The 12,238-nt window shown below is 44.5% G+C and overlaps 1 protein-coding gene across 3 annotated transcripts in view; it reads left to right on the forward strand.

Moving 5' to 3' along the window:
- The window catches only part of ZFAT (zinc finger and AT-hook domain containing), a 119,280-nt gene that overhangs the window by 87,068 nt on the left and 19,974 nt on the right, over positions 1-12,238 (forward strand). For all 3 annotated transcript variants that reach the window (XM_077932724.1, XM_077932723.1, XM_028736110.2), the window contains 2 exons: positions 1,417-1,505; positions 8,336-8,474. In XM_077932724.1, coding sequence (XP_077788850.1) covers positions 1,417-1,505; positions 8,336-8,474 — 228 coding nt within the window. The remainder of the gene's footprint in view (positions 1-1,416; positions 1,506-8,335; positions 8,475-12,238) is intronic.

Here is a 12,238-nt window from a genome sequence, read left to right on the forward strand (position 1 = left end):
TGCTGTTCACAGTAACTAATGAAACACAGAGCATGACTTCTAAGTTCAATTAGATAGTGAACGTTCTAAACATCAAGCCTTTTCCCTCCACCGTGTTTTATGGGAACTGTCAGCCTTATGCATAAGCTTCTCTGGAAATCCATCAACAACTTAAAATTTAGAGGAGAAAACTTGACAAGTTAGTATAGATTTGCCTTTTCAACTTGCACTTTGGGGTTCCCTTTTAAGTTTTTGACAGCTGTTGCTGAAAGGATTTCAAACAGAAATTCTCTGTCGTGGTAATGAAGGAGGAGCTGGAGTAAAACAGACCTCTGTGCAGGTTTTAATATGCTCGCATCATACTGAGAGTCTTCCACAGTTTGCAAACAGCTGAGAGTTAAAGAGAGAAGGGCTACCGATTTAGCTTCTAAAAAGAGGCACGACAGATGCTTTAAATGCTGTAAACTGTTCTGCAGTCCAGACTTGTATAGCAGAAAGTCAAGCAAATAAATAAATGATGTGAAATGTTAAAAGGGGCATTCGGGAAGAGAATTGCTTGCAGCACTTACGACATGCTCAGGTTTATTTAAAGTTTCTTTTATGCCATCAGGATTCAAAGTCTGTTACTCCCTTGTGTTTGTTTGTTGTCCTACGAATCTAAGGTATCAATACCAATGTACATAAACCAGGAATTATACAGTTTTTAAAGCCTCCGCCTTTACTTTTGAGTATATTGGGGCAAAGCTAGATGTGGTGTAGGGCATCTATGATCGAGATCTCCTATTGTCAATTTTAAAATGTTGTGAAGCTTAAAGAAGCCACAGGGAAGGGGTTATGAGAAAGAGGGGGATAACCTTTTCCACAGCACCATTTGCCTAGTCTGAATTCTCCACCACATTTGGGGAGGGTAGTTTAGATCAGGAAAATGTTGTGGTGGAAGGATTAAAACACCTCCTGACCTATCACTGCTGCCCCAACTTGATTTGCCACCCATGAAAACCTACAGGAGAACTGACTCGTTGATGTTCCCTTGTCACATTTAATTAACCTTTTAGGCTGTCCAAAGACCTTTGAAACTGTGGACTTTAAGAGAGGCAAAATCGTTCTAGTTTTGCCTTAGGTGGCGATTCTCCTTCAGGACACTTCATTCTCTCAAGTTCATCCCTTCAATAGAACACATTCAAGTGATTTCAGAGATTGCCATCTGAAGGCAACTGACCAAACATGCATCAAGAAGATGCGTAAATGGAAACTCAGCATACCAGTGAAACCGTATCATAAAGGCGGGTAAATCACAGCTTCAGAAACAAATAAAAGCAGCATTATAGAATCAGGAATAGCAGGGTTGAATCATGACGGTTGCTACTTCATATCTGTTTTCCTCTGTTTAAATGAGACAACGCATTTGTATCTGAATTGGTTGGTTTTCTGTTTCAGGGAAACAGTTCAAGTGCACAGTGTGCGATTATACTGCCGCACAAAAGCCACAGCTGCTGAGGCACATGGAGCAGCATGCTTCGTTCAAGGTAAGGAGGTTGCTGCTGACTTGGCTGCATGAACGGCTGTGCCGCCAAGCAGTTATTGCGGGTGCAGCACATGGCAGCGGTTGAGATACTGCAGCAAACTATGCCCAAGGTTAGAGGGTTCAGATTTAGATGTCCCTGGATCGGCATGGGAAGCTGGAGCCAGAGAGATCCTTATAACGTCTATCTTCTCCCCCCCCCCCCTCCCATGGGCCAAGTTTGGCAGGTGGGGTTGCCCACCTCCAAATCACCTGGCATCGCGATGACGTCTGGTGACCCGGTTTTGCCTACACAGGTTGCAGTTAAACCATACTGGTACAGTGGTTCCTCGCAAGACGAAATTAATCCGTTCCGCGAGTCTCTTCGTCTTGCGGTTTTTTCGTCTTGCGAAGCACGGCTATTAGCGGCTTAGCTGCTATTAGCGGCTTAGCAGCTATTAACGGCTTAGCGGCTATTAACGGCTTAGCGGCTTTAAGAAAAAGGAAACAAACTCGCAAGAACTCGCACGACGTTTCGTCTTGCGAAGCAAGCCCATAGGGAAATTCGTCTTGCGAAACGACTCAAAAAACGGAAAACCCTTTCGTCTAGTGAGTTTTTCGTCTTGCGAGGCATTCGTCTTGCGGGGCACCACTGTACAGGCATGCCTAGAACTGTGGGGGTGTGCTTTAAAGCCCTGATATCCAGCTGATTATCCATTTCTCCTGATTTGATAGATACCTCTTCTGTACACTTCTCTCCCCTGCCTTTAGTCTTTAAGTTTTGTTTCACTTCCCCGCCCTTAAGCCTCAGATCCCTGGGCTGAACTTTGACCCTCCTGTAGCTTTCGAAGCTGTGGCTCAAAACAACCTGTGCATTGGGGATATTAAAACAAAAGGCCTGCTATTTTACAACAGAAACAAACCCCCAAAGGCTAAGCAGCTACATTCTAGGTGATGATGATGATGGTGCTTATGCATTTTATCATTGATGTGTTTTAGCCCTCTTCAGGCATTCAAAAGAACACATCTTTTAATGTATCCAGGATTGCATATTTATCCAATTTACTTTCTCCATGCTTGCATTTTTGGGATTCGTCTTTCCTTCCGATATTTACAGAAAGAATTCTAGCTAGCTACAGTTACAGTATAATATGATGCCATCTGTATTTTATTGGTTTTTGTGGGCGTCAGTAAAGATAAGGTAATTATTTTCTTTTCAGTAATTCTGCCTCGTGCTCTCAAGATATTAGACCAATATTATTTCAGCGAATGAACATGTCCACCTTAAACAGAAACATGCTGGCATTTCTTGTGTGCATCCCAGAATAGATTATGATAAAACACGGTCATTTTGTATAGTTTCTGAGGCAGATATTCCACCTGGTCACCATTCTGGCATATGTTTAAAAAGATGCAAACAAAGAATACCTGGCCAGAAATTTCATGAACAAGGCGAATTCTGAAGTCATTTGAACCGATTATCAGCACCGAACTATTTAAGTGGCTGGGACATGATGTACTGCAGTGGCTGAGGCAAGGCTGAGAGTGGAGGATTGTGTTAGGCTGAGTAAGATAAAACAATAGAAAGTACGTTTCCGAGCACAATTCAAAATGTTGGTGCTAATCTTTAAAGCCCTAAACGGCCTCAGCCCAATATACCTGAAGGAGCGTCTCCAGCCCCATCATTCTGCTCCAACTCCGAGGGCCTTCTGGCAGTTCCCTAACTGTGAGAAGCTACAGGGAACCAGGCAGAGGGCCTTCTTGATAGTGGCGCCTGCCCTGTGGAATGCCCTCCCACCACATGTCAAGGAAACCAGCAACTATCTGGCTTCTAGAAGACATCTGAAAGCAGCCCTGTTTTTGATGTTTGATCTTTTATTGTGTTTTTAATGTTTGTCTTTTTAATGTTCTGTTGGGAGCCACCCAGAGTGGCTGGGGAAACCCAACCAGATGGGCGGGGTAAAAATTAGTAGTAGTAGGCTGAATGGTGCGCACATATAAATGGCACTAGCCTATCAACACCCTCCAGGCCTGTCTCTCAAGCCCTTGAGACTCTCCCCAAGCCACAGCCCTCACTACCCCTGGTGTAGGTCGCCCTCAAGTGCTTTTGTCTGCTAGAATGGGTCCTTGGCCACATACACAGCACCCTTCTAAAAAGCAGCGTTGTGCCAACCATGTCTTTCCCAAAAGAATCCTGGGAACTGTAGTTTGTCAGGGTTGCCGAGATTTGCTAAGAAACCCCTATTCCCCTCTCAGAGACGCAACTCTCAGAGTTTCCCAGAAAGAAGAACTGGTTGTCAAGCAGCGATTGCAGCTGTAGCTCTAGGAGGAAGATGGGGGGGGGGGTCGGGTCTCTTTGCAACCCTCAGCACCCTTAAACTACAGCTCCCAGAATTCCTTGCAGGGAGAGGAGCAATGACTGTTAAAGTGGTATGATAGTGATTTCAATGTATCTTGCTGCTGTGGCTCTGTGGTAGTGCTTTTGCTTGTCTGGATATGTGTGTGTGTGTACTTACTTTAGTGTGAATGGAACATAGCCAACAGTTCAGAGAGTCAAATATATTTCTCTGCCTATTTGGCATCTGTCCTCAGCAGTCACTGCATGGTGTAGGGAAGGGTTCCAAAGCCCTCTTTTTAAAATATGGCCTTGAGCTATCACAAGTGATAAATTGAACAACAGCGATTAAAATGTATGCGTGGGCTTTGTGACACCAAGCAGGTACTTAACAATCTCTCACTTTGTTCCGCGTGTGGTCTCTCCATGACCTTCTTTGCATTTCTGTATTTATTTATGTGTTCACTACATCTATGTTCCTTTTCTCTTTTTACCAGCACCCTCAACGTCCTTAAAAATGCAATATTATAAATAATAAACGCATGCTTATATATATTTTTTAAAATTGCATGAAACCTTCCCGCTTAATTTTGGTTGAAGTATGATCGAGAAGCCTACCCTTCAGAATGACAGTTGTTTTACATTCCTCGGCATAAATATCCTTAAATAGAATTTGGTGCCGTTTGAAGAATGTTCAGAGGGAAATGAATAACAAATGGTCAAATGGTACAGAAAGATAAAGAGGATCGATGGGTTCCTACTCATTAAACTCAGTTGGGAATTGCTTTCAACTTACCATACATAGTAAAGCAGGCATAGGCAAACTCGGCCCTCTAGATCAGTGTTCCCCAACCTTGGGCCTCCAGCTGTTTTTGGACTACAATTCCCATCATCCTTGACCACTGGTCTTGCTAGCGAGGGATGATGGGAGTTGTAGTCCAAAAACAGCTGGAGGCCCAAGGTTGGGGAACACTGCTCTAGATGTTTTGAGACTACAATTCCCATCATCCCTGACCACTTGTCCTGTTAGCTAGGGATGATGGGAGTTGTAGTCCCAAAACTTCTGGAGGGTTGAGTTTGCCTATGCCTATAGTAAAGAAATGGAAGCGAAGCAGATGCAAAACAGTTGATTTTTAAAGATTCGCTGATGGGGGGGTGGGGGTGGGAACAGTTCAAGTTGGCACTCGGCCTACTTAGGCTGTCCAGCTAGATAGTAAACAGAGACACTTCCCATGAGGAAGATGGATGAAGGAAGATGGACTGGGTACCAGTTTTGTTAAATGCTGCACTGATCACCTTGAACAGAGGCACCTTAGCCTGCTTAGAGACTGTTGGGAAGCTACACGTTGATTTTTTGCCTTGGTGCCACCACTTGTGCTATGTCTCCATAATCCATTCTCTGCCTGTACATTTCTGAACAGAGCTACTTTCACAACCCATACCTTGGAAGACTCTGCTGTTTCTTCTTAAGCATCCTTACCCATCACATGCTGCCCTTACCTTCTCAAGGCTTGAGGCAGGGAGTCTGGACCAAAGCAGTATCTATCGTTCCCCACTAATTGGCTGCATCGCTGGTTACAGTGCCTCTCCACAGGGATGCCCTCAGGTACTAAGGTCCCAGTTACAAAAGATGCCTTCCACCTAAGCACTCAGCAACCAGGGAAGGGTTGCAGATGCAGCAGCTTCCAAGAAGCATCTTCCAAACAGAGGTGAAGCACAGAGAGTCATTCAAGTCACCAACCTAATCCAGAGATACAGTCCAAGGTCAACATCACAGGGAGTTCAACTAAGGCAACTTCTGCCACCAGGGACTAGAAGCCATAGAGCTGTGTTGTTTCTCGCCAGTGGAAGACGTACAAGGGAGGTCTTATATACTCAGGCCTCCTAAACCACATCCAAACCACAGCTGTTGGCAATGAGCAGGGACCACTTACTCACGAGTAGACCACCAACACCGGGTCTTGTAAATGAATACTGAGCCATCGCTCTTTGGCCCTAAAAGTGTTTGGTGCCAGTGCTATTGAGGGCTTAGGGCTGTTTCACCTTCTCCTTGTGGTTCCAGAAGTTCATTATTGGGTATCAGCGCAGAGGTCCCCTCAAGGGAATTCTCAGCATTGGATTCAAGGAGCCCGCCAGCTCCTCAAGGTCCCCAACATTTAGGTCAGGGCTAGACATAGAATCATAGAGTTGGAATAGACCACGGGCCATCGAGTCCAACCCCCTGCCAAGCAGGAAACACCATCAGAGCACTCCTGACATATGGTTGTCAAGCCTCAACATGCCAGTTACCTTGGTATCTCAAGGTTCTCCAAATGCTGGTTTTGCCTCCCAGTAACTTTGCAAGGTAATTCGTACTGTAAAAGGTGTCTAAAGGTACCTTGAAAGCTTCTTACAGATAAACATCAAACAGATAAACAACTGCACATCTTTCCAAAGACATCTGGAGGCAGCCCTGTATCAGGAAGTCCTTATTATTTGGCAGTTTTGCTGTACTTTTATTATGCTGGAAGCTGCCCAGAGTGGCTGGGGCAACCCAGTTATATGGGCAGGGTATAAGTAATATGTTGTTGTTGTTATCCTGCCTGAATGAGGAGTTGGACCAGAACATCCCTCATTCAAAACCAAAGCTGTATCACACCGTAACATTGCAAGTGGCTCTGTGAATTGTTGTTGCTAAGGCATCTAAGCTGGAATACAAAATCGGTCCAAAGATATATTTTTTATGACCTTTAGACCATTTAAAGGTCAAAGCAGTTTTTATTGTTAAATAGCCAAGCAGGCATCTATGATATTTCAATAATAGGCAGTATTGTGGCTGTAAGAAATAGCCTTTTGAAGATATTGATAGTTCCTTTCCACACACATTTTGCAGGATACACACTGAAAGACAGATTTTATTGTTGCAGTGTTCTCATTTCTCAGTCTTTTAACCCTTTTGTACATGTGAAAACTCCACAGAGCCAACTATATTTTTCTGATAGGACTGCTGAGTCCTGACCACATGCACAAGGAACTGTTTTCTGATGTGGCCTAGTAAAGAGAAGGACTGAAACGCCTTCCTTACGCCAATTACCTTTCAGCCTCAATTCCCCATTGTTAAAATGGGAATATGAGCAACTGCTTCTCAGCATTGTTGTGCACCCGAAACATGTTTCAGGAATGTTAATGCCTTGTTATGTTCAATATTCTAGTCAGGGAACCTATTTACATGGATTTATTTGAGGTCTCTAAAGGAAACTTTGTAGGACATCTGTACTGATTGATTTTTGTGAAGTGATTAATTTTTTGTAAAGCACACGATGCAATTCTAACTGGACTAGCTCTGGAGACTGAGTGCCTCTGTTCGGTCAGGGGAAAATAGTATTTCTGAGCTTTCATAGTTCCCAGACAATGAAATTTTTTGCAGTGGAAACCAGTATACTGATCGGTAAATAGACCATATTGCATTGTTCTCTTCCCATTGTCACTGACTTCTCCTCAGTATTGCCAGGAAAGTCACTGAAATAGTGCAGACCGAGTCTGGAGAAGAAAGTCTTGAGAACAAGAAACTGTACAAAAATAGTGTATAATTTGAGGAGACAGGAACAGAGAGGTCTCTCGTCTTCCTTACTTCAGGCCTTGTTCATCGCAGGGAGACAGTCAACCAAACATACAGAGGAAACGGTCCACCAGCCAATTAGAGAACATGCTACCTCAGTGAAGATCGCACCACTGCTCTAGGGAGGGCCAGAGAAGATGCAACCTGGGCGGCCATGTTTGTTTGCTCATTTGCCTGTCCCAGTCACATGCAAAACAGGGATGGAGGGTGTTTGTCTTACATTTTTTCATCACGAGGGACGTGGACATAGGGAGCAGAAAGCCTGAATGCTGAGCAGATGCTCTGCCCTTGCGCCACACTCTTCTTGTGCATGAGGCTGAGGAATTCCACTGAATGTCCACTTGGGATAATTGCAATTTATATGTGCAGAGTTGTGCACAGCCTTTGCATGTTCTCCTCCACATCGGTTTCTTTTGCTAGTCATTTCTGAATGAGGCATCAGCTCTGTGTTCCTCCTGTCTGCCTGGAGAAGCATGTCACTAAATTAGTACAGGGCATTAATTTTAATGCAGTGTAATTTATTGAGTAGCTGGAAATTCTGCAGTTGTGGGTGGTTTTTTTGCAACTTCCGAGTGAGTGATGCTACCTTGCTTTGCCAATCCATCTTTTTATGGAGGAGACCAGGACTCAGCAGCCACGACACATAAATACTTCGCGGAGCTGTTTGGTGTCAATGAATTTCTGCCTTATTGTGAAACTTTGCAAGGCATAAAAATGTAATACAGTTGGAGATAAGGCATTGCTAAGGCATTGGCTTGCATGTGTTGCTCTGGAAGCGTTACCTAATGGAACAAATTAGCTTGCTAACATATGTATTGAGATAGATTTGAATCTTGCTGTTTCTTAAGCTAGAAGCGTAGGTCTTCTGTAAAGTTCTGAAGACAGGAAACAGATACGGCTAATTCATTTCCTTTCTCCTCAGCCTTTCCGGTGTGCACACTGCCATTATTCCTGCAACATATCTGGTTCTCTGAAGAGACATTATAACAGGAAGCATCCCAACGAAGAGTATGTTAATGCTGGCTCTGGAGAGCTTGCCGCTGAAACCCTTCTCCAGCAAGGTGACCTGTCTTATTTTGAAATCGTTGCGCACAAAAATTACTCCTTTGAATTAAGACACAATTAGATTTCTTTTGCAGAGAGTATGCTGTGGCAGGCTTAGCTTTTCAGTGGCGGACAGTGATGGGATTTTGTGTGTGTGTGTTAGTGTGTGTGTGTGTGTGTGTGTGTGTGTGTGGCACTGTCATCACTTCCCTGAAAGAAAAAACCTGTAGCAAACCTTGTGTACGAATTGAAAATCCACATGAATGAAAGCTGGAGGGAAGCCAGCATCCTCTTGTGGATCGGCCCAGGTTTAAATTCCTACAGAACGTGTTCTTGGCTCTTTCTTAATGGGAATGAAGCCAAAGGCACTTTTAAAGGAAGAAAGCTGTTGCTGTATTTGAGAAAAGGTTATTTTCTTTCCCCAGTTACACGCTGCTTTTTTTTTTACATTTTAAAACTGTCTGTACAGAGTTGGCACCTCCAATCCTGAATATATTTACCTGGGGTTGTATTCAGTTGTGTCCCTCCTTGTCCACCAGTCTCTGGCTCAGCAGAAGGCATTTGTTATTATAGAATGGTGGGGGGGGGGGGAGGCCATTTTTGCTGATTCTCCCTTCCCTCTGCAGCTCTCCTCCCTCGCCCGCCCTTCACCAGCTCAAGAGAGGCAGGGGACATTTTGGAACAGTGCAGAGGACAGCAGGAGAAAGGGGAGATCTGCAAAAATCAGTCTGCACCCCACTTTCATCTCGCAGAAGAATCCCCTGGATTCAGTAGCTCTCTGTCCACAGATGGACATGGTCAGACACACCCCATGGAACTCCTGTTGGTTTCTGCGGAAACAGCTTCACAGGATGACAGCTTTGATTTGATGAACTGCATCTCATGGAGCAAGCAAACCTAACATTCTGCTCGTTGCTTCAGGATATTCTTCTCACTGCGGGGAACGGGAAGCTGACCTAGAGATGAGCCTTTGGCCTGATTCAGCAGGCCATCTTCTTGCATTCTTAACCTAGCCAGTTCTTCTCTGCGTCACTTGTGAAGCCGCCCTGTGGGTCAAATCCTACTTGATTAAACGCTTAGCGTTCCTCCCGCAAAGCATTCTTCTCTTGTACTTGGTTCCTGCATACATTTCTCAGTTCCACTGCATCAGCTCAGCTCACTTCCAAAATAACTAGCTGAGCATCAGAGTAGGCGCCTGAGCATTTTTCTTTTTTTTTTTTAAGATATTTATTAAAATTTTCAAAATATTACAAAATGAAAAAAGAAAAAGAAAAAATACAAAATACAAAATAAAAATAGTTAAAAAACAATTCCATCCTTCCATCACTTATCTTTCATTTGCTTGTTTCCCGGACCTCCTCACACCTCCCTTTTTGTATTCCAGTTCAACTTGTTAGTTCAGCAAATCATTTCCCTCTTTGCTTATCCTAGTCTTTAATCTTAAAATATTGTAACATTGAATTTTTACCTGTTAATAATCCATTTTTTCATATTCCTTTAGCATTATAGCTAAAAACCACTTAACTTTTTATCCAACATCATTCTAACATTCATTAATTTTACAATATTTCTGTAGATAGTCTTAAAATTTCTTCCAATCTTCTTCCACCAACTCTTCTCCCTGGTCTCGGATTCTGCCGGTCATTTCTGCCAGTTCCATATAGTCCATCACCTTCATCTGCCATTCTTCCAGGGTGGGTAGATCTTGTGTCTTCCAATACTTTGCAATAAGTATTCTTGCTGCTGTTGTGGCATACATAAAGAAAGTTCTATCCTTCTTTGGCACCAATTGGCCGACCATGCCCAGGAGAAAGGCCTCTGGTTTCTTCAAGAAGGTATATTTAAATACCTTTTTCATTTCATTATATATCATCTCCCAGAAAGCCTTAATCCTTGGGCACGTCCACCAAAGGTGAAAGAATGTACCTTCAGTTTCTTTGTATTTCCAACACTTATTATTGGGCAAGTGATAGATTTTTGCAAGCTTGACTGGAGTCATGTACCACCTGTATATCATTTTCATAATATTCTCTCCATTTTTCAATCCTTCCTGCTACATGAGTATTTGTTGTTTTGATGTTCACTAGAGCCTGGGAAGATAAAAGAGGAAGCAGGGAGGGAGAGGCATTCGAGAGGACTCCTTTCACTACTCCGGGCCCTATCTAATTAAAAACGGGTTTTGCCGAACAACATAGTATCTGGATGGAACTGCAAGAGATGTGCACGCTCCACTCTTAAGGGACATTTTGCTGCTGTGCAGTTGGAAATCTGATAGCCCAGTCCAGTAGCTTCTTAAGTATGAAATGTATTCAAGGATTCAGGACATTGAAAAGCGTGTAACGCTACTGCAAGTGGGGAATTAAAAGGAAGCCAAATTTGATTGCCTTTTGTTGGGAGACGCTGAGCTGTTTGTGGAAGTTGACTCCCTTGTTTTATTTTTTATGGTTTCCAAGTGTTTATCCCCATATTGAACGGAAAAATGCAGAACTTTCCCCCTCCTTAGAAAGCATCTTGCAGGGATTTCAAAATTCGCTTTTTTTTTTTTTACAGTAGAATAGATGCCAGACTAACACAGCCGCTCTAGATAATGAATAAAACATCATTCTCCCAAGCGTGACATTTCTAAAAAGCATTTCCAAATTATTCTTTTCTTCTTTCTTAGCTGTTTTAAAAAAAAATGTCTGCAAAGAATTCACATTTATCGGAAGTGCTAACCCATGTTCCAACAACACAGAAACAGTGACACAAGCCAAATGCATCCAGAATAAATGCTGTCTGCCCTCCCCCTTCCACTGTTGCAAATATGGGAACTGGAGGACAAAAGCAGGGGTCGGCACCCTAAGGCACATGGGCTGGAAGCAGCCCACAGAGGCCGTTTAACTGGCCCACGAGCCGCCCCTGAACCCAGCCACCCGCTCGGCGACCCCTGGACAAAAGCATCGCAATGAGTGCACCCAGATGTTAGTTTCTTTGAGTCCTCCAAACCGCAATGAAGATAGAGGTCTGCAGTACCTTAGAAACAAATGCATTTATTGCAGCATTGTCAGGGGCTCAGGAGCAGAGGCACAGGAAAGGGAGGAAATAGAGAGCGAGGGGGAGGAATCCGAAGGAAATGTTAGCGATGACAGCGGCCCGAGGTCTCTGAGTCTTTCCAGCGAATCGGAAGATTCACAGAAAGGGGCTCCCATGGTCAGAGCAAGGGGGGTGCCTAGGGGGACACCCCAGGAAGAAGGGGCCAGAGGGGACTCAGAGAGCAGCAGTTGGAAATCAGGACCAGCTTCCCCACCAGAGCGCAGTAGGGGGGAGGAGTCCCAGGTATCGGGATCAGGCGGCTCACCGCCAGCGGGAGGAGATGAGTCAGGATTGGCCACGCCTCCATCGGAGAGCGAGGAAACGGTCAAGAGGAAGGTTGGAGGCTGGGCGCGCGCGCCAAGTTCAAATGTACAGGAGGGCGGCGCAGTTGGCAGCCCGGATAGGGAGCCAGGTCCTAAAGCCCGCCGAAAGGAGGGAGAGGAGTCAGGGGGGTCAGCGTCAGAAGAGTCCAGAAAGGAGGGGACCCCGGGGGGCAGAAGGACCCAGAGGAGAAAGGAGAGACGGAAGAGGTGGAGTAAGGTTAGAGTCTTAAACTGGTGTACAGGGGGTGGAGACTCAGATGGAGCTTCGCCGGTCTAGCTTCTAAGACGTAGAGCTCCGCGCTGCGGCTTGAAAATGGAAACTGTACTTCAATAAAGACTTTTGTACATTACTACCGGCTAGCGTTGGTCCTCTGTGAGCTGGGACC

The sequence above is a fragment of the Podarcis muralis genome, chromosome 8, assembly GCF_964188315.1.
Source record: "Podarcis muralis chromosome 8, rPodMur119.hap1.1, whole genome shotgun sequence".
Classification (NCBI taxonomy): Eukaryota; Metazoa; Chordata; class Lepidosauria; order Squamata; family Lacertidae; genus Podarcis; species Podarcis muralis.